Below are 23080 nucleotides of genomic sequence, written 5' to 3' on the forward strand. Positions count from 1 at the left end.
TATATATCTATCTTTCTCTGTATCTCTCTCTCTCTATCGTTCTCTCTCTGTATCTCTCTCTCTGTATCGCTCTCTCTGTATCTCTCTCACTCTGTATCTCTCTCTCTATCTCTCTCTCAATTCAATAAAATGTGCTATATTGGCATGATGTAACAATGTACATATTGCCAAAGCTTACTTTGGAGATTAAAAATATTAACATAATTAAAATAATAATAATCAATATTGTCAATGGGACAACAGTAACAACAATAATCAAGGCTCAAAATAAACATACATTGAACAATAACAATAAGCATAGAGGACAGACACTGTCCCTCATCTTATGGCAGGCAGCAATGTACTGAAGTGCGCTGCCAATCCACAGCTTTCTGCGTCCTCCCCCAACAGGATGGGAAGCCTATTCTCATCAGAGAGGTCATTGAAATCTTGAATAAGGCTTTCAAATTTGGGGAAATTACACTCTCTAATTATTTGATATTTTTTACATTTTGTCAGGAAATGCAGCTCTGTCTCAAGTTCTGCTGTGGTTTCACAGCCTTTCTCTCTCTCTTCTCTCTCTCTCTCGTTCTCTCTCTCACTCTGTCTCTATTTCTAGATCTCTCTGTATCTCTCTCTCTCTGTATCTCTCTCTCTCTCTCTTTCTTTCTGCAGAGCTGAATGCCATGTAGGCAAAATAGTAAGTTGATACAGTACGGCTCGCAAAAAAGGTCTGAGTTGACTTATTCTTATTGACAGGAGCCCTTCGGATCCCTTTGGTTTACATATGCAGGCCATCATATCATGTCATAACGCCAGGGAAGGCTGGTACAGAGGTTCAACACACCTCTCGCTCACTCTCTCTATTTCCAGGAGTGCTTGTTTCACAGGGGTACTCCAGAGCGATGCACCCAAACGGTAATTCTGTCTGGAGTGGGACTGAAGAGGGTTGAGGGGGACTGAGTCACTGGCTTAAGCTCCCCCTCTATGATGATACGCTGGTGAATAGCATCACATAACAGGCCGGCAGGACAGGCCAGGGTCGCTGATGGAACTCCTACATATCCTTTAACCCTGCTATGCTGTCTGGGAATTAATGCATGTCTGCATAACCATTATTTGAAGTTATCTTTTATAGCTAAAGACTTTAAATTGACGGGCAAATTTTGTCTGGCTGCTCAGTGCTTTCTGGAATGGAATACATGTAATGACTCCTGTCAGTTGGGGCTATTTTTGATATCTTTCCAGAAGGAAATGGCTGACACTCTAATGGAGAGGGTTCTAACGGCCTCACTGGGGTGATGATGACTTGAGATTACACTGACCTCTGGAGGAGTCACCACCGTTCTACTGTAACTGCCAGGATGGGGTTTCTGTCTTTACGTACGTCTATAGCTCTATGCTGCTGGCAAAGACTCCATGACAAGACCCTTCTGACTGTCAAGTGGCTCTTAAAGTAACCCCCCACTTCTATTACCTGAGCAACCTACCCCCCTCTGTGACTCCCGGTTCCCGAAACGAAGGAGCGCTCACCTCAGTGGAGAGAGACCTGGCCCGTATCCCATCAGCCCCCTCTCTATCCTCTCAGCCAGCAATTAACAGCCGGGATGCTCGGAGGAGAGAGAGAGAGAGAGAGACGCGGAGAGAAGGAGAGAGAGATAGAAGTGGGAGGGAGGAAGAGGGAGACAGAGCGAGAGAGAGCAGCCGCCACTCCCAGGAGAGCGTGCCCAATCACAGGAGGCGGGGGAATCTGTTACGAGACGTAAGCCAATAGGATTGCGAACGGCAATGTTTATTTTTGATGGAAAAAATAACAATCTTTCTTTTTTGGGAGGCATTTGCATATAAATAAGAGGAAGGGGAGGGAGACGGAGAGAGACAAGCAGGGAATGAAGATGGAGTGTCATGAGTGTAAAGTGCAAGGAGGACATAGTGGGATAGCTAGATGCCTGATTTATTTGGCGGGACGGGATGTAAATGTCACCATGACTACCAAACGAACCCGGCAGCTGGTGTCATCTGGGTAAATAAACAAATCATGGTTCTGTTTAAAATGTTAATAACAGGGCCCTTTAAAGGGTCCATCTCTTAATAAGATAGTCTATTAGTGTCTTGGTAGGCTTATAAAAGCCCAAATGTCCATGGCTAATTGAGGCAGAGTTCAAGTGTATTTGAAAAATATATGATTTGAAATAAATTGTATTTTTCTTTTTTGGGGGGGGGGGGTCGAATACAGGTCTGCTTGATTTAGCTTACCTGCTGTGCCAGAAAGCAGGGGCAGACTGGCCCTCTGGCATCTTGGGAAAATGCCAGATGGGCTGGTGCATTTATGCATAGTGGTCTTGTTAAAATAGTTTTTTTTGGCTCAGAATGATCACTATCTGGCTAGTAATGGTGGCCTAAAATAAAAATGGGCTCGTGTGGGGGCCGGCAGGAAACCAGCACCTATTATCTGAAAGACATAGGGTATCCTAAGCCTCTAGTTGGCAAGCCATTTTTTCTTTAAGCCTTTTCTGGCAAGTCAGCCTTATTTCCAGTACTGTCACAGCTGCCACAGCAGCATAATCAGGTGACAACGCTGTGCCATTCACCGGACTGAAAAAGGCCACCGGGGCGCCACGTGGCCTCTGATTGGCTGAGAATGAAACCAGTTTACACGTCCCCCGCAGGGCCCATGTGTATTCCTAGTGGCCCTTGAAAGCGCCAGATGTGTGTAGTGCAGATGGCCACGGATGATTGGTTTGGTTCATGACTCTGGAACATGTTCATGAGGAAACACTGCTTGTGTCCCAAATGGAACCCTATTCCCTGCTAGTGCACTCCATTTAGCACTACTACCATTTGGGACGTATTCATTGCTTTTGGACCGCCAGAGGAGCTTCGATCAGCCAGGTCATCTCCTGCAGGCCTGGTAGAAAGGTTACCTTCTCCACACATCACACTCCTTTCCCTCTTCATTGAGAGGCACTCTGCTGCAGCAGCGTTTCCACAAGGTGGATTAGTGGTCAGGATTAGTGAGGGCCTCTCCTCCACCTAGGAAACTGACTGGGAAGCAGAGTCAGTTCCCTCTTCCTGGGCCGTGGCCAGCCATGATCACATCACTCCATGGGAAAAGGATTACCGGCGTGTGTGTGTGTGAGTGGTGTTTGTGTGTGTGTGTGTGTGTGTGTGTGTGTGTGTGTGTGTGTGTGTGTGTGTGTGTGCGTGCGTGCGTGCGTGCGTGGTGGGAGTGTGTGTGTGTGTGTGTGTATGTATGTGTGTGCGCGTGTGCGTGTGCGTCTGTATGAAGTAGAGCGCCATTGAGAGAACACATGATGTAAATGTAAGTATGCAGTAAGTGACTTATTCTAGTTAGAAAGGGATGAATATGTTATGTTATTGCCTGTGTCATTATTGTTTAGCATCTCACTCTCTAAACGTCACGCTTTTATCGTTGGGAAATGGCTGCATATGAATTGACAACCTCAGAGACTGGCTGTTGCTTCTGTTCCAATAGTGTAGTCTGTGTCTGTCTGGGCCTCCCTTCACGTCTAGCTTTGTGATTGAATGGAGGTTTCCTGTGAACAGATGTAAAATGTATCCACTACTATAGTGATACAGAAATTGTTATAGACAAGTTATTGTTGTGCTGTGCCCAGTGTATCGGTCTAAACATGGTGACCCTACAAGCTTCCACTATAGATGTAGAATTACATGGACTTGAATGGGGATGCCCACTCTAGTTATCCTATTTCTATGGCTTCCACACACTGCAGAGGTAGAGGACATCCTTAAGTGAAGGTTCGACCCATGTTACAGACGATGACTGTACCTCCCACAGACCTGTTAGCTTGTTTTGACGAGCAGTAGAACACATATGGAGCACATGGGCAGCCTGCGGTGACCATAAAATATGTCTGGCTGTGAGGAAAATGACATAACATTAAGTGTTTATAGTCTGAGGCTGAGGCAAGAAGCCCATTTAAACGGTCAACCGTGTCTACATGTCTATGTGTCTACAGGTCTATACTATCCATGTTTACTGTCAGGACCATGTGTCACCTGGCCCTGCTACTCTGTATTTGACCTGGTACTTTGACTCAGAGTATATTCTGCTTCCAGTAAAAAAAAAATGTTGTTGTACTAGGCAAGTCAGTTAAGAACACATTTTTATTTACAATGACGGTCTACACCGGCCAAACCCAGACGATGCTGGGCCAATTGTGGGCCGCCTTATGGGACTCCCAATCACGGTTTATTGTGATACAGCCTGGATTCGAACCAGCCAGCCAGTCAGCCAGCCAGCCAGCCAGCCATTCAGTCAGTCAGTCATTCAGCCAGCCAGCCAGCCAACCAGTCAGTCAGTCAGTCAGCAATTCAGCCAGCCAGCCAGTCAGTCAGTGTAGTTATCGTTTAGTAGTTAACGGGCCTGCTCCCTCACCGCTCGTGTTCCAGGCTCTGTAGAAGCTGTTGTAAGCAGGGACATGTTAATTGAGTTCAATCAAGCTGAGCACTGTGTTTTTTTTCTGCCAACAGATTACCCATAATTTCTCTTCACTAACTGAAATGAACAATAACCCTGCTCTCCTCCCATCATGTCTGAAACGGCTGATTCGAGGTAGTCGAGACAGAGAGAGTAAGAGGGAGAGGGAGAGGGAGAGGGAGAGGGAGAGGGAGAGGGAGAGGGAGAGGGAGAGAGAGAGAGAGCATTCTCCTCACTCAGCTACTACTGTCTATGTTGAATATTTCCATGAAAATAGTTTGATTGAATGGATACACTTTGAAGAGGGAAAATATATTTCCAATCTCTCTCATCCTCTCTGCTGTAGATACTCAATTAAACTGTTGACATTTTCAATATGGCGGTATTCAACTGAAAAATCTATTGGATGTTTTTACTATTTTGTATTTTTTGAACCGATTGAGAACTTGACTACCTTCTGTCCATATTAATACAGACTTGGAAATGTGATATTTTCAGACGAAGTCAAACCGGATCATTTGGAGTCGATAACTTTCCTCTAAAATACAAAGCTGTTTTATTTGACTTTTGCCACTCATAATGCTGTATACAGTGCATGTAAATGTGCCATGTTATTTTGATAAATCAGAAGTTGACAACCAAAGTGCTTCTCCTTTTTCACCCAAACACCTTTCAGACGAGGAAACAGCAGTAGGACTAGAGACAGCTCCCATTCTGCACCTGAGAATCCATTCACACTGCAGGAGTCTAGTTGACAGAGGACATCATTCTTGGAGACTTTTATCTACGTGGAGGGAGAGACGAGCGAAGACACGCCGAGCTGTAAAAATGAGTGAATGTAGCCATAATGGTCTGTGTTTAATCTGGGCTGATAGGAGAGAAAGAGAGGCAGTGATGGAGAAAAGGCATTAGATGTCCAATGTTCCAGTGTTCTAGTGTACACATAGCCAGGACACATAGCCATTAGTGGACACATAGCCAGGACACATAGCCAGGACACATAGCCATTAGTGGACACATAGCCAGGAATCAAAACGGAGTATAGCAGTTCTGAGACTATTCATAAGTTCACACTCAGTAATGACTGTTTATTCATCATTTAAACCTCTAATTGGATGAAAAGATCCAAATGCAAAATGAGTTGTTGTGTGACTGACTCTGTGAGTGCATGAAAGACTGGTAGAGATTGTTCTCTAAAGAAGACTTCTCGCAATTAGCTTTTAATTAATGCCAAACCGTCTTTGTGATTTCTTGTTTTAGTTACAGATTGCCACAGTGCTCAAACGACGCTTAATTAGTCAGTCGCTGATTAGCAAGGTTAGTCCCTGGGTTCCCATGGCAACAGGGGGAGGAAAGTAGCACTTTTCTAAGTCATGCTGCGAAAGGTCCCCCTATACCCAGACCGACCTGTAGACTGCAGCCTTCCTGTTAATGTCTGGTACCGTTACATCACTATCATCTAGCTACCTGCTCTTCAGTCTCAAGTAGCTTGGGGTTGGGTCTCTACTTGAAGAGCATCTCTACAGACTAACACATAGAGATGTAGATTTCAGTTGAACTCCACTGTGAAATCTATGGTCCTTTCAAAAGCCATATTGATGCTTATCCAGTGTCTGCTTTCATGAAATGCAAGTTATTTTTAATCTCTTTCTCACTTTCACTCTCACTCTCTCACTCTCACTCTCACTCTCTCTCTCTGGCATGGATGAATTATAGGACAACCCACAACCCCCCCGTTAATTAGCTGCAGAGTTGTTTCTTGTAAATAAAACATTAATGAAGACACAATTAGCCAAGCCTGTTGAGTGCTCAGCAGCTGTGCTAGCCAGCTGTTTTAATGGGGGGAAGATATAGACGGTTGAAACGAGAGCGCGTGAATGACGGAGGAATGGATTGCACAAGATGGAGGGATAACTGAGATGAGATCAGTGGTATTTAAGGCAAGGGATGAATGGATTGCACAAGATGGAGGGATAACTGCGATGAGATCAGTGGTATTTAAGATGAGGGAGGATTATAATTTTTTCATGAGCGTGGCCTTATTTCTATTACAGCATGTTGGATGACTGTCATTCATATTCCTTTTTCCCAGCTCGATGTAACATCGATAGGTTTAGGTTACATTTAAATGTTTAGTAATTTAGCAGACTCTTATCCAGAGCGACTTACAGGAGCAATTAGGGTTAAGTGCCTTGCTCAAGGGCACATCGACAGATATTTCACCTAGACGGCACGGGATTGGATCCAGCGACCTTTCAGTTACTGGCACAACACTTTTAACCACTAGGCTACTATGTGATACTCTAATGTTCCCTGTACCCATCATGAGGTTGCTACAAACTAGCATATGAATGAAAGTTTACAACGTACAGTAGGTGCACAGGTTGAGATAATTTTTAGTAATCAAGGTGACAGACAGGGACACATTCATTACCGAGTTGCACACTCTTGTCTGCATCTAGCTGATATAGGGTGTAATCATTAGTCCAGCTGCAAACAAGAGTTTCTATTGGACACATGCAGGTATGTTTATCCCCGTTTCGTTCCGTTTGCTTCCGTTTAAGAAACATTTTTACAACAAAAGCATACACCCCTGATCACACGCGAACACAGTTCACTTTCATAGCAGACACATACAAATAGTTTGCTGCGTCTATAATTTATTCTCGCAACTATCTACGCACTCTCCTCCTCTCCCCTTTTCCCTTCGCTTGTGGGCTTCAGTGCACACCACATCAGCTGTCTGTGACCAGGCGAAACAACTTTTCCAAGCCAAACCTTCATGTCATAACCTCTAACCGCTACACACAGCCTATATCATTGTCACGTCATAATCAACATAAACTCAGCAAAAAAAGAAACATCCCTTTTTCAGGACCCTGTCTTTCAAAGATAATTCGTAAAAATCCAAAATAACTTCACAGATCTTCATTGTAAAGGGTTAAAACACTGTTTCCCATGCTTGTTCAATGAACCATAAACAATTAATGAACACGCACCTGTGGAACGGTCGTTAAGACACTAACAGTTTACAGACGGTAGGCAATTAAGGTCACAGTTATGAAAACTTAGGACACTAAAGAGGCCTTTCTACTGACTCTGAAAAACACCAAAAGAAAGATGCCCAGGGTCCCTGCTCATCTGCGTGAACGTGCCTTAGGCATGCTGCACGGAGTCATGAGGACTGCAGATGTGGCCAGGGCAATAAATTGCAATGTCCGTACTGTGAGATGCCTAAGACAGCGCTACAGGGAGACATGACGGACAGCTGATCGTCCTCGCAGTGGCAGACCACGTGTAACAACAATTAGGATCGGTACATCCTAATATCACACCTGCGGGACAGGTACAGGATGGCAACAACAACTGCCCGAGTTACACCAGGAACGCATAATCCCTCCATCAGTACTCAGACTGTCCACAATAGGCTGAGAGAGGCTAGACTGAGGGCTTGTAGGCCTGTTGTAAGGCAGGTCCTCACCAGACATCACCGACAACAATGGGGCATAAACCCACTGTCGCTGGACCAGACAAGACTGGCAAAAAGTGCTCTTCACTGACGAGTCGCGGTTTTGTCTCACCGTGGGTGATGGTCGGATTTGCGTTTATCGTCGAAAGAATGAGCGTTACACCGAGATCTGTACTCTGGAGCGGGATCGATTTGGAGGTGGAGGGTCCGTCATGGTCTGGGCCTGTGTGTCACAGCATCATCGGACTGAGCTTGTTGTCATTGCAGGCAATCTCAACGCTGTACGTTACAGGGAAGACCTCCTCCTCCCTTATGTGGTACCCTTCCTGCAGGCTCATCCTGACATGACCCTCCAGCCTGACAATACCACCAGCCATACTGCTCGTTTTGTGCGTGATTTCCTACAAGACAGAAATGTCAGTGTTCTGCCATGGCCAGTGAAGATACTGACTGGTACTTTTGATTTTGACCCCCCCCCCCCCCCTTTGTTCAGGGACACATTATTACATTTATGTTAATCACATGTTTATGGAACTTGTACAGTTTATGTGTTTATGTGTCAGTTGTTGAATCTTGCTATGTTCATACAAATATTTACACATGTTAAGTTTGCTGAAAATAAATGCAGTTGACAGTGAGATGACGTTTCTTTTTTTGCTGAGTTTAGCTACTAGAACCACGATACAATCATGCAGTACAGTGTACAGTCAGCAGCAAGCAGTTTAGCAGTTACACAGGTGGTCCCTGTCAGCAATAAATTAATTAAACTAAAAGCTTACCTTGACTTGTAAGAGTTCCAGTGTTGGATAGCCATAGTCAGCTCGTCAACATAGCATCCCTCTCTGTTTGAGCCAGGTGTTTGAGTATGCTAAACTATCTTGCTGCATTCGATGCTAGCTAAGTAATTGAAAGTGAAACAAATATTTACTATGAAATATAGCTAGCGCTCTCTCGCTTGTTCTTAATTTTGGAAGGAATGAATTTATTAACTGTTAAACTATTGTATTTTTCTCTCTTTGAGTGAACTACTCACCACACTTTAAATGCACTGCAGTGCTAGCTAGTTGTAGCTTATGCTTTCAGTACTAGATTCATTCCCTGATCATTTGATTGGGTGGACATCATGTCAGTTTATGCTGCGAGAGCTCTGATAGGTTGTAGGACGTCCTGCAGAAGTTGTCATAATTACTGTGTAAGTCTATGGAAGGGGGGGAGAACCATGCGCCTCCTAGGTTTTGTGTTGAAGTCAATGTACCCAGAGGAGGACAGAAGCTAGCTGTCCTCCGGCTACACCATGGTGCTACCCTACAGAGTGCTGTTGAGGCTACTGTAGACCTTCATTGCAAAACAGTGTGTTCTAATCAATGCTTTGGTGACATGCAAATATATTTAGTATAGTTTTATCTAAAAAGGATAACTTTTTAAATGTTTCACTATTTTAAAGGAAATTAAAGGAAATTCCTCCCCTTCCTCCTCTGAGGAGCCTCCACTGGCTGAGATGCTGAACTCTGATCTCTACAGCATTTTCACAGTGTACGTGCATGCATGTGTGTGTGTGTGTGTGTGTGAGTGTGTGTGTTTTGGTGTGTGTATGGCTGGGGGCCCCTGGAACTCTTGTTTCATCCCCTCAGTGCTCCTTGAGGTAGGCAGCTGTGTGAGTGACAGACAGACACCCCACCGATCCAAAATAAATATGCAAACCAACCGAATCAATTCAGGTATTTTCCAATTGATGAGGTACCTAATGGGGATATGATATGATATGATTGGCTGGTGGTCAGTGACTACTATATGAGATATCATAATGGTGATAAACCTTCAGTGACCCCCAGCCTCTACCTGTAGCTAGCCAATATCAGGAAGGGATTTTTCATTTCTTCCCTGAACATTGACATTTGTGGTATTGAAAGAGGACACTGAAGGCAGTTCAATGTGTACGCTGAGATATTCTATTGTTTTCTATTGCAGTTTAATGTGAATGAGTGTCCTGAGTTGTCCATTAGGATGGAAATGGATGGCTCTGACAACTGGGCCTGTATGTAATCATTATGTTAGATTGATGTTAAGGAGTCTATAATACAGACTAATACATCTGGATGTAGTATGTGTGCATGTCTGGAGAGAGGATGAATTATGCATTGGGAAGTCTGATATTATCATACAATAAGGGTAATATGGCAGAAAATGCTTCATACCGCTTAAATACAGAGGCAATACTTTTTAGTAGTGAGTTTCTCAGAAGACAGTGCCTCCACGGTCTGGTGGCGATGCCATCCATGTTTTTGGACTTTACACCCCTGTCTGTGCTCCTGGCTCCTCGTTCCGGGTGCGCGTGGTCGTGTGTTTACTCCTGACTCTGCCCTCCCATTGGCTCTCGCTGCCCCGGCTCTGACTAGGTCACAGCTGGTGCTAGTGCTCTGGCACGGCTGGGTGAGCAGACAGCTGTAGGCCCCGGCAACCACAGCTACTACTCTATCCTCTTCTTATATGTGTTCCCTTCTGTCTGCATCTTTTCTACTGTTCCTGTGTGGTGGAAATAGCTTAGAGAGGGGTGATTGGTTGGAAGTGTTGCCACTTTGAGATGAAAATGCTACTGTAAACAATTGTAGTGAGGGCAATTATTACTTCCTGATTCATGATGGTCAAATCAATACTGGCAATGCACATAGAGACTTAACTAAGGCCAGTAATTTATTTGACTCTGATCCCACTTCCCAGCGCCAAATACCATTTCAATGATCAGCATATTTCAGCTTGTTTTCCTGTGTTAGGAAACAAATGTGCTTATATCGTGTCATTATAATACTTTTATGACGCTCTTATGACAGTCCTATTAATCTACCTTTCCCTCTCTCCTTTCTCTTCAGTGGACGACTGCACGGATTGGTCAGTGGACTACTTGAAATACAAAGTGCTTTTGGGGGAACCGGTGCGGATTAAATGTGCTTTATTCTATGGATACATCAGAGCGAACTACACCCACTCCCAGAGTGTGGGACTAAGCCTTATGTGGTATAAAAGTACAGGACACGGAGACTTTGAGGAGCCTATCTCTTTCGACGGCATCAGAATGAACAAGGAGGAGGACGCTATCTGGTTTAGACCCACCGAGCTCCAAGACGTTGGACACTATTCCTGTGTATTGAGGTCAGTTGTTCTGTTATGTTCCTGTGTATTGAGGTCAGTTGTTCTGTTATGTTCTTGTGTATTGAGGTCAGGTGTTCTGTTATATCTAGTCAACCTAGAGCAATTCAGTGCTATTAAATATAACTGCTATCTTATCTGATAGTTGTTTAAGTGCCTTGTGGAAATTGGTTATCTTCCTTCCAAAATGGCCGGGTTTCTGTACGTATCCTATTCCTGGTTGTTTACATAGCAGTTGTGGTAAAAGAGTGGGGGAGAGGAGTTTCTGCAACCTATGCACATAAATCAAGCTGCTTTAAAGTCCTCCCCTGCAGATTACTAATGATTTCTCTAATCCCCAGCCAGAAGAGAGTTGGACCTGGGTCCACACTGTTAGAGGCCCTCCCTCACTTAACATGCTTAAGTTTTTTTTGTTTGTATTTCTCCGGGGGACAATAAGGTATTAAGTGTCATTGGCAGACCCATAACTCTTAGGCTTCTCAACTCCTGTTCTTTAACGCACCATCTATGGAGTCTGGAGCGAGGGAGGAAAGGTATGAAGATGGACAGTTATTCACAGCCGAGAAATGGTGGTGGAGGAAACAAGAGAGGTGTAGAGAGACAGAAAAGAAGAGATAATGTACCTCCTCCCCTTGTCGAATAAAGACACCCGTCGGAGGACAACATTATCATTTATGAGTTCCATAATGTTGTAAAGTTTCTGTCTTCCTAGGTCATATTGATAGAAGAGAGGGTTTCATCTCCTGTGAAGGTTGTTGGTACCCGGGTGAGTGGGAAGGTCAGAGCAGGTGTCTTGACTTAGAAGACCATAACAACCTGCATTTTCAGCTCAGAAAGGCTGCTTGGCTCAACTGGAAGAGGAACCATCGTCTATCCAACATATTCTTTCAGAGCCACTTCTTTTTCCAAACACTGTTAAACCTGATGAATGGTTTCCCCACAACTTTGGAAAGATTGTGGAAGCTCATGAAAATCAAGTTGTTTCTGTGCTTTGATTGAGCTGTTCCTTTAATAAAGGCTTTGAGGTCTATAAAAACCTCCCAATGCTGTGTTTGCCCTGGTTCTGCCTGCCACACACACACACACACATACACCACTAGCACAGTCAGTGTGACCTCTCTCCTTCTTAGCCTCAATTCAGCTGAAAGAATTTGCCCTGTCATTCAGCAGTGGTAACACTTGCATTCCCCTAGCTAACCTCCCCTTTGCAGCGCAGCCAGGGAGCATGGCTCAGAGAGGGAACACAGGCAGGCAGTTAGCCAGGGAGCATGGCTCAGAGAGGGAACACAGGCAGGCAGTTAGCCAGGGAGCATGGCTCAGAGAGGGAACACAGACAGGCAGTTAGCCAGGGAGCATGGCTCAGAGAGGGAACACAGGCAGGCAGTTAGCCAGGGAGCATGGCTCAGAGAGGGAACACAGGCAGGCAGTTAGCCAGGGAGCATGGCTCAGAGAGGGAACACAGGCAGGCAGTTAGCGAGCAGCTCCAATCCCCCCTCTACCATGATTCTCTATTCTTTTCAGTGCTGCGCTAGGCTGTGTAGCCGATGCCTGAGGAGGAACATGATCACTCACCGTGGGGTTATTGTGTAATCAGGCCGAAATAGTCGAGCCAGGAGATTTGATTTGGATGAGTGTGTTGCTTTGTAGCTAGTCACAACTGTTTACACCAATTGGGGGCAACACTTACTCTGCTATAATCATAAGAAATAATCCCATTGTTATGTTCTTTGACACTGCGTGCCGTCAACCTTTACCAATCTCCAGCTCCGTAGGAATCGTCGGAAGAGGAAAGAGCTTTTTCTCGAGGGTTTTGACAGGATGCTTCTGGATGCACTCCCACTGCTTTTAATTCCATCAATGTGGTTTAATTGAATTGTTCAATTGAAGAATTTATGTTATTGATTGTCTGGAGAGTGCACATACCTTATCGTTGCTGTCTGATTAAAACCTCTTCTCTCCAAAACAGAAACTTTTCTGGAAATATTTTCCCGTTAACTAAAATACATTTTCTTGGTCCGAGAGTCATGACTGTCCTTACTCCACTCCCTCACTGTTTTACCACAACTGCTATGTAAACGACCAGGGCTAGGATAGGTACTGAAACCCAGCCATGTTGGGAGGAAGATAGCCGATTCCCACACTGCACTTAAAAAACCATCAAATATCACATTTATTTAATAGCACTAAATTGCATATCACAGCTCTACAGATGTAGGATCTTCATTTGATCCAGAGGACATTGAGGGGAGTTACTGGTTTCAAAAGATGCAACCGACAGCGACATTATGTTTCCCAGGTAGAAATCCTTGGCTCTCAAACACGGCATGTGTGTTTCTGTGAGACGTATCTTCACATTGCCCTACCTGTGATGAGGCGGATTTTGTTCCCTTCCATATGTTGGACATAAGGAAACATGTTATCTTAATTAATCTGGAGGATTCATTTAGTCCACATCTGTTACCAAGTACTCTACATGCTAACATACTGCAACGCTCCATGCTTTTCTGATCAACAGATTGACTTCTGAAACATATTATTAACACTAGACATTAACATTGGAATATCTCTGCCATTTTTGTATCTGTCGGAAGTTTGCCATTTTATTTATACAATGAAGAGAAAACCGAAAAGGAAGGTTTGCAATTGTGAACAAGCGTTTTCTTTTTCTCTGTAGCTATCCCTAAAGAGAACATTTCACTGGATTGCTTTCCAAGTCAATAAACGTTCACTTCCTTGTGATGTGGCATTGCTGCTGTCTGGCTGTGCAGCCTGTGGTAGTGAAAAGAGAAATCGTGTTACAGTATTGTGTATTAATAATTATATAGTAATAACTTATTAACCTCTTAGGTTAAGGGCGTCTTTTATTGAATGGCTCATTAGTTCGCTTCATTGTAGGTCGTTTTTAGTGGAGAGCAAAGTGCCGGCCAGTTAGAGCTGGGAAAACCTACTGTACCTTAAAGAGAAAGAAATCCAATGTCTGTAGTGGCCTATTGTAACGGTTTCTCTAGGGATCAGACCAAAATGCAGCGGGTTGTGAAGACATAATGAATATTTATTAACAGAACGACGAAACACGACAACTCTTTAACAAACTACAAAACAAATAAACGACGTAGACTGACCTAAAACATGAGAACTTACAAATACACGAAGAACGCACGAACAGGTACAGACTACAAACCAACGCTACAGTCCCGTGTGGTACGAACATACATACAGACACGGAAGACAATCACCCACAAACAAACAGTGAGAACAGCCTACCTTAAATATGGTTCTCAATCAGAGGAAACGTCAAACACCTGCCTCTAATTGAGAACCATATCAGGCAACACAGTAAACCCAACATAGAAACACAACACATAGAATGTCCACCCAGCTCACGTCCTGACCAAAAACAAAGGATTAACACAATAACTAGGGTCAGAACGTGACACCTATACAATGTTCTACTCAACTTCCTCTGTTTCAGGTTCAATACTTCAATGGAAATGTTCTTAAATGTATAGAACTGCTGTATATAGAATCAACCTGCGATTTGGCTTAGACTTAAAATCACCCTTTGATTCTGAGAGATGTTCCTTTCAGTGTTTATCTATTCAACATATCACTGTCCCCAAATGACACCAATCCCAGTCACATTATACACACTTTTAAACTCCTCATCATTTCTCTTTAAGTTACCCCCTGCTGTACAATATCGTGGTAGATATTGTTGCTGTGTTGACACACATAGTAAAATATGGAATGGAATGCACAGATCCCAACAATAGGGTGCACTGTCATTATGGAGATATATAGACTTCTAGTTCCTCCCCTCTTTTCGGGCCCAATCATCACAGCACTGCAGCAGAATCCCAGCATGCGCTCCTTTGGACTCAGCTTTGCATTTCCCTATATACCAAGGCACTCGCACATGTTAACATATTGAATTTAGATTAGGCAGTGGGCACAGTGAGGGAGACAAAAGAGGAACGTTGTGGTTGTAGGGAGAAAGAGATTAGGATCAGGGTCTTTGAGCAGAGCATGGATGGAAGGAGTCATTGCTGTATCTTATAAACCACGCCAGCAGAATGTCTGACTTCGAAAAGTCTCCATCACACTTTGATCTGTGTTGCTACAGCCTTTCATTTCTCTCTTACACTCTGGCTGGTTTTTTTCACCTACATTTTTATTTTCATCTTTTCATTTCAGGGCAAACGCTGTTACTTTGATGATTAGAAACGCTGTATGTATTGTTATGTCAAGTGGATGAAGCCTGTCAGTCATGTATGTACAGCGTACATCTAGCCTTTTCACCAGATGTCAGTGGAGAGTGTATGATGAACACTAATAATGAGGCAGATATATGCATGTTGTTTTAGTCCTTCAGAACACACATGTAGCGACCCAATGACCCCACAACCTTTCAACCCTTATCTTTCTCCCCTCAGTGTCTCCACAGCCTTTCAACCCTTATCTTTCTCCCCCTCAGTGTCCCCACAACCCTTCAACCCTTATCTCTTTCTCCCCTCAGTGTCTCCACAGCCTTTCAACCCTTATCTTTCTCCCCTCAGTGTCTCCACAGCCTTTCAACCCTTATCTTTCTCCCCCTCAGTGTCCCCACAACCCTTCAACCCTTATCTCTTTCTCCCCTCAGTGTCTCCACAGCCTTTCAACCCGTATCTCTTTCTCCCCTCAGTGTCTCCACAGCCTTTCAACCCTTATCTCTCTCCCCCTCAGTGTCCCCACAACCTTTCAACCCTTATCTTTCTCCCCTCAGTGTCCCCACAACCTTTCAACCCTTATCTCTCTCCCCCTCAGTGTCCCCACAGCCTTTCAACCCTTATCTCTCTCCCCCTCAGTGTCCCCACAACCTTTCAAACCGTATCTCTCTCCCCCTCAGTGTCCCCACAACCTTTCAACCCTTATCTTTCTCCCCCTCAGTGTCTCCACAGCCTTTCAAACCTTATATCTCTCCCCCTCAGTGTCCCCACAACCTTTCAACCCTTATCTCTCTCCCCCTCAGTGTCCCCACAGCCTTTCAACCCTTATCTCTCTCCCCCTCAGTGTCCCCACAACCTTTCAAACCTTATCTCTCTCCCCCTCAGTGTCTCCACAGCCTTTCAACCCTTATCTCTCTCCCCCTCAGTGTCCCCACAACCTTTCAAACCTTATCTCTCTCCCCCTCAGTGTCCCCACATCCTTTCAACCCTTATCTCTCTCCCCCTCAGTGTCCCCACAGCCTTTCAACCCTTATCTCTCTCCCCCTCAGTGTCCCCACAACCTTTCAACCCTTATCTCTCTCCCCCTCAGTGTCCCCACAGCCTTTCAACCCTTATCTCTCTCCCCCCCAGTGTCCCCACAACCCTTCAACCCTCACCTCTCTCCCCCGCAGTCTCTATCTCCATCTCTCTCCGTCTCTCTCCTCCAGATCTCTCTAATAGTATATATTCCCTCTCTTCCACTGTGATGCTGCTCTATATGATGTTAAACTGTGTATTCCAGGTATGCCTTGAGTGTGTGTGTGTGTGTGTATGTGTGTGTGTGCGTGTGTGCGTGCGTGCGTGCGCACGTGTGTGTATGTGTGTGTGTATACGTGTGTGTGTGTTGCTCTATGTGTGTGTGTTGCTCTGAGCTCCAGCCCATGATGCATATGCTCGGCTGCACTAAGAGAAGTCAGAGGGCACCAATGTAAAAGTAAACCGGGCCCGCCAGCCTGCCTGTGCTGTGCTCAGAGCCTACAGCTGACAGGGACGTAAATGTGTCTTCAATCTGTGTTTGAAATCAGCTCTAATTCAGCCATATGATAGAGGAAAAAAGACCATGCAGCCAGGCAGGCAGCACACGTTAACCAGGGAGGACCAGGAGGGAGACACGTTAACCAGGGAGGACCAGGAGACACGTTAACCAGGGAGGACCAGGAGAGACGTTAACAAGGGAGGACCAGGAGACACGTTAACCATGGAGGACCAGAAGACGCATTAACCAGGGAGGACCAGGAGACACGTTAACCAGGGAGGACCAGGAGAGACGTTAACCAGGGAGGACCAGGAGATACGTTAACCATGGAGGACCAGAAGACGCATTAACCAGGGAGGACCAGGAGACACGTTAATCAGGGAGGACCAGGAGACACATTAACAAGGGAGGACCAGGAGACACGTTAACCAGGGAGGACCAGGAGACACGTTAACCAGTGAGGATCAGGAGACACGTTAACCATGGAGGACCAGGAGACACGTTAATCAGGGAGGACCAGGAGACACATTAACAAGGGAGGACCAGGAGACACGTTAATCAGGGAGGACCAGGAGACACATTAACAAGGGAGGACCAGGAGACACGTTAATCAGGGAGGACCAGGAGACACATTAACAAGGGAGGACCAGGAGACACGTTAACCGGGGAGGACCAGGAGACACATTAACCAGGGAGGACCAGGAGACACGTTAACCAGTGAGGATCAGGAGACAGGTTAACCAGGGTGGACAAGGAGATACGTTAACCAGCGAGGATCAGGAGACAGGTTAACCAGGGAGGACCAGGAGACACGTTAACCAGTGAGGATCAGGAGACACGTTAACCAGGGAGGACCAGGAGACACGTTAACCAGGGAGGACCAGGAGACACGTTAACCAAGGAGGATCAGGAGACAGGTTAACCAGGGAGGACAAGGAGACATGTTAACCAGGGAGGACCCGAAGACACGTTAACCAGTGAGGATCAGGAGACACATCAACCAGGGAGGATCAGGAGACACGTTAACCAGGGAGGACCAGGAGACACGTTAACCAGTGAGGATCAGGAGACACGTTAACCAGGGAGGACCAGAAGACACGTTAACCAGTGAGGATCAGGAGACACATCAACCAGGGAGGATCAGGAGACACGTTAACCAGGGAGGACCAGGAGACACGTTAACCAGGGAGGATCAGGAGACAAGTTAGCCAGTGAGGACCAGGAGACAGGTTAACCAGGGGGGACAAAGAGACACGTTAACCAGCGAGGATCAGGAGACAGGTTAACCAGGGTGGACAAGGAGATACGTTAACTAGGGAGGACCAGGAGACAGGTTAACCAGTGATGATCAGGAGACAGGTTAACCAGGGTGGACAAGGAGATACGTTAACCAGCGAGGATCAGGAGACAGGTTAACCAGGGTGGACAAGGAGATACGTTAACTAGGGAGGACCAGGAGACAGGTTAACCAGGGAGGATCAGGAGACAAGTTAGCCAGTGAGGACCAGGAGACAGGTTAACCAGGGGGGACAAAGAGACACGTTAACCAGCGAGGATCAGGAGACACGTTAACCAGTGAGGATCAGGAGACACGTCAACCAGGGAGGATCAGGAGACACGTTAACCAGGGAGGACCAGGAGACACGTTAACCAGTGAGGATCAGGAGACAAGTTAGCCAGTGAGGACCAGGAGACAGGTTAACCAGGGGGGACAAAGAGACACGTTAACCAGCGAGGATCAGGAGACACGTTAACCAGTGAGGATCAGGAGACAGGTTAACCAGGGTGGACAAGGAGATACGTTAACCAGCGAGGATCAGGAGACAGGTTAACTAGGGAGGACCAGGAGATACGTTAACTAGGGAGGACCAGGAGACAGGTTAACCTGGGTGGACAAGGAGATACGTTAACTAGGGAGGACCAGGAGACACGTTAACCAGTGAGGATCAGGAGACACGTTAACGAGCGAGGATCAGGAGACAGGTTAACCAGGATAGACAACGAGATACGTTAACCAGAGAGGACCAGGAGCCACGTTACCCAGGGGGGAGCAGGAGACATGTTCTGGGATTACTCCAATGGCATTGAGGAATACATCACATCTATCATTGGCTTCATCAATAAGTGCATCGATGACGTCGTCCCCACAGTGACCGTACGTACATACCCCAACCAGAAGCCATGAATTGCAGGCAGTATCCGCACTGAGATAAAGGCTAGAGCTGCCGCTTTCAAAGAGTGGGACTCTAACCTGGAAGCTTAAAAGAAATCCCGTTATGCCCTCCGACGAACCATCAAACAGGCAAAGCGTCAATACAGGACTAAGATAGACTCCGGCTCTGACGCTTGTCGGATGTGGTAAACCAATACAGACTACAAAGGGAAACACAGCCGAGAGCTGCCCAGTGACACGAGCCTAGCAGGCGAGCTAAACTACTTCTATGCTCGCTTCAATGCAAATAACACTGAAACATGCATGAGCACCAGCTGTACCGGAGACTGTGTGATCACGCTCTCCGAAGCCAATGTGAGTATGACCTTTATACAGGTCAACATTCACAAGGCCGCAGGGCCAGACGCATTACCAGGACATGTACTGCGAGCATGCGCTGACCAACTAGCAAGTGTCTTCACTTTTCAACCTCTCCCTGTCCGAGTCTGTAAAACCAACATGTTTTAAGCAGACCATCATAATGCCTGTGTCCAAGAACACTATGGTAACCTGCCTAAATGACTACTGACCTGTAGCACTCACGTCTGTAGCCATGAAGTGCTTTAACAGGCTGGGCATGGCTCACATCAACACCATCATCCCAGAAACCCTAGACCCACTCCAATTTGCATACCGCCCCAACAGATCCACAGATGATGCAGTCTCTATTGCACTCCACAGTGCCCTTTCCACCTGGACAAAAGGAACACCTATGTGAGAATGCTATTCATTGACTACAGCTCATCGTTCAACACCATAGTGCCGTCAAAGCTCATCAATAAGCTAAGGACCCTGGGACTAAACATCTCCCTCTGCAACTGGATCCTAGACTTCCTGACGGGCCGCCCCCAGTTGATAAGGGTAGGTAACAACACTTCCGCCATGCTGATCCTAAACATGGGGGCCCCTCACAGGTGCGTGCTCAGCCCCCTTCTGTACTCCCTGTTCACTCATGACTGCACAGCCAGGCACGACTCCAACACCATCATTAAATTTGCCGATGACATAACAGCCTGATCACCGACAACAACGAGACAGCCTATAGGGAGGAGGTCAGACCTGGTCGTGTGGTGCCAGGACGATAACCTCTCCCTCAACGTGATCAAGACTAAGGAGATGATTGTGGACTACAGGAAAAAGAGGACCAAGCACGCCCCCCATTCTCATTGACAGGGCTGCAGTGGAGCAGGTTGAGAGCCTCAAGTTCCTTGGTGTCCACATCACCAACAAACTAACATGGTCCGAGCACACCATGACAGTCGTGAAGCGGGCACGACAAAACTTATTCCCCCTCAGGAGACTGAAAAGATTTGGCATTGTTCCTCAGATCCTCAAAGGTTCTACAGCTGCACCATCGAGAGCATCCTGACTGGTTGCATCACTGCCTGGTATGGCTACTGCTCGGCCTCCGACCGCAAGGCACTACAGAGGGTAGTGCGAACGTCCCAGTACATCACTGGGGCCAAGCTTCATGCCATCCAGGACCTCTATACTAGGCGGTGTCAAGTGTCGAGGAAGGCCCTAAAAATTGTCAAAGACTCCAGCCACCTTAGTCATAGACTGTTCTCTCTGCTACCACACGGCAAGGGGTACCGGAGTGCCAAGTCTATGTCCAAGAGGCTTCTAAACAGCTTCTATCCCCAAGCCATAAGACTCCTGAACATCTAGTCAAATGGCTACCCAGACTATTTGTATTGGCCCCCACCTCCCCCCTCCCCTCTCCACACCACTGCCACTCTCTATTGTTATCTATGCATAGTCACTTTAATTAGCTCTACCTACATGTACATACTACCTCAACTAACCTGTGCCCCCGCACATTGACTTTGTACCGGCACCCCCTTGTATATATTGCTATTTTTTACTGCTGCTCTTTAATTACTTGTTACTTTTATCTCTTATTCTTATCCGTATTTTTTTAAACTGCACTGTTGGTAAGTAAGCATTTCACTGTAAGGTCTACACCTGTTGTATTTGGCGCATGTGACTAATAACATTTGATTTGATTTGATTTGGTATGCTAATGTGAGCAAACAGAGAAATGTCACAGAGCCACATGAGGGAATAGTTCAGGGGGAATCCGCAGTAAGCAGTTGGCTGTTCACATGCATTCAGGGCCTTCGTGTTATTAATGGTGTCTAGGCATGTCCTGTCCTACCATGCCTTGGCTGTCACCAGAGGAAGGAGAGACTGGATTAGTATTCCACTGCAGGGCCCAGCTGGTGATCTCTCAGTCAAATGGGACGTCCAGAGACACTCCGTCACTCAGCCACCAGTCAAGCCCTATCCCATTGATCCAGCCCCGCCGTCACAGCCAATCAGAGCCAGAGACTAAGGAGGGAGGGGGGGCTGGAGGGGGAGGTGAGGTGGAGTGTATGATGTATTCTAGACTGTGTTTGTGTTATGTCTACCTGGCAGGCAGCTGGCTGTTGTCTGTGTGAGGCTGGGAGGTGAGTGAGTGTCTGGAGACAGAATTACCTCTTGGTGGTAATGCTTTCTAGTAACAAATGGTAGCCTCCTCTCTCTGCCCTTTGGTGAGGAAAACATACGTACACACACACACAAATGCACACACATTCCCAATTTCAATGTATTACCTTGCTCCTACTAGACAGGGGACACCTCATGTTATGGCCTTGAGTGTGATGTGAGAAATGTTTTATAAATTAATTCGCTATGAATTATGGAGTCTTCCTACTATTTAAACTCATCAGAGAATACATGGTCCATTAAAATGGATGATGAAGTACATTGTTAGGCAAATTAGAGTCATTTATTTTATCTTGAGGAAGCAGTGAACTATAGTTTTTTGGAATGACACAGGTGTAAAGGTTTTGTCTAGGAAGTAAAAACGAAATTCCACTGTGTCTGAAAAACATTCATGGTACCACAAAGTGATCCTTTCAACTGTGGCACTGCATATATTGTGTGACCATTTTACAGAACGATTACTGTGTAATATTGAGGTTTTGCCCTCTGTTTAATATCTGCCACTCGACAGTAACGATGTGTTGACGGTGAGCTATTACACAAATATACGTCCTAATACTTCAACCAGCCACTTGTGTGCTTTTTGTGAGGCTTCCCAAGGCCTCTCCCAGGGTGCTTCCCAAATAACACTCTATTCCCTATATAGTGCACGGTCCCTGGTCAAAAGTAGTACACCACATAGGTAACAGGGTACCATTTGGGATGCACCCTCTATGTGATTGGAATAGGATTTAATCCAGCGGATGCATGTGTTAAGGTCTGCATCAATCTGTTAGACACTCTTCACGCTTTTACTGATTGGAGATTTGTCCTGTGCTCTTGCCTCAGTTCCATTTGATTAAGCCCGAAGCCTGAATCCCAGAGGCTGCATGCGGGAGGAAATCTGAGGCTGGGATTGGCTGAGGAGATGGGTGGCGTTACCGGTCGGCTACTGGGTGATGCCACATCCTCACCTGTCACAATCGTGTGTCCTCGCACGGCTACCCAGGACAATTCTTTTGAAAGGTCACATGTTACTAATTTCTCAAATGGAAAATTGCCCCTGTACCTCACTGGGCCAATTGTGCGCCGCCCTATGGGACTCCCAATCCCGACCGGTTGTGATACAGCCTGGATTCAAAGCAGGGTGTCTGTAGTGACGCCTCTAACACTCGGGAGCCCAAACACATGACACATGAAACACATGACACATGAAACACATGACACATGAAACACATGAAACACATGAAACACATGAAACACATGACACATGAAACACATGACACATGAAACACATGAAACACATGACACATGAAACACATGACACATGAAACACATGACACATGAAACACATGACACATGAAACACATGAAACACATGACACATGAAACACATGACACATGAAACACATGAAACACATGAAACACATGAAACACATGAAACACATGACACATGAAACACATGAAACACATGACACATGAAACACATGAAACACATGAAACACATGACACATGAAACACATGACACATGAAACACATGAAACACATGAAACACATGACACATGAAACACATGAAACACATGACACATGAAACACATGAAACACATGACACATGAAACACATGA

The 23080-nt window shown here is 45.7% G+C and overlaps 1 protein-coding gene across 3 annotated transcripts in view; it reads left to right on the plus strand.

Moving 5' to 3' along the window:
* The window catches only part of LOC129840470 (interleukin-1 receptor accessory protein-like 1-B), a 297926-nt gene that overhangs the window by 100844 nt on the left and 174002 nt on the right, over positions 1–23080 (plus strand). For all 3 annotated transcript variants that reach the window (XM_055908376.1, XM_055908375.1, XM_055908377.1), the window contains exon 3: positions 10778–11057. In XM_055908376.1, the coding sequence (XP_055764351.1) occupies positions 10778–11057 (280 nt within the window). The remainder of the gene's footprint in view (positions 1–10777; positions 11058–23080) is intronic.

Source organism: Salvelinus fontinalis, chromosome 41, assembly GCF_029448725.1.
Source record: "Salvelinus fontinalis isolate EN_2023a chromosome 41, ASM2944872v1, whole genome shotgun sequence".
Taxonomy (NCBI): domain Eukaryota; kingdom Metazoa; phylum Chordata; class Actinopteri; order Salmoniformes; family Salmonidae; genus Salvelinus; species Salvelinus fontinalis.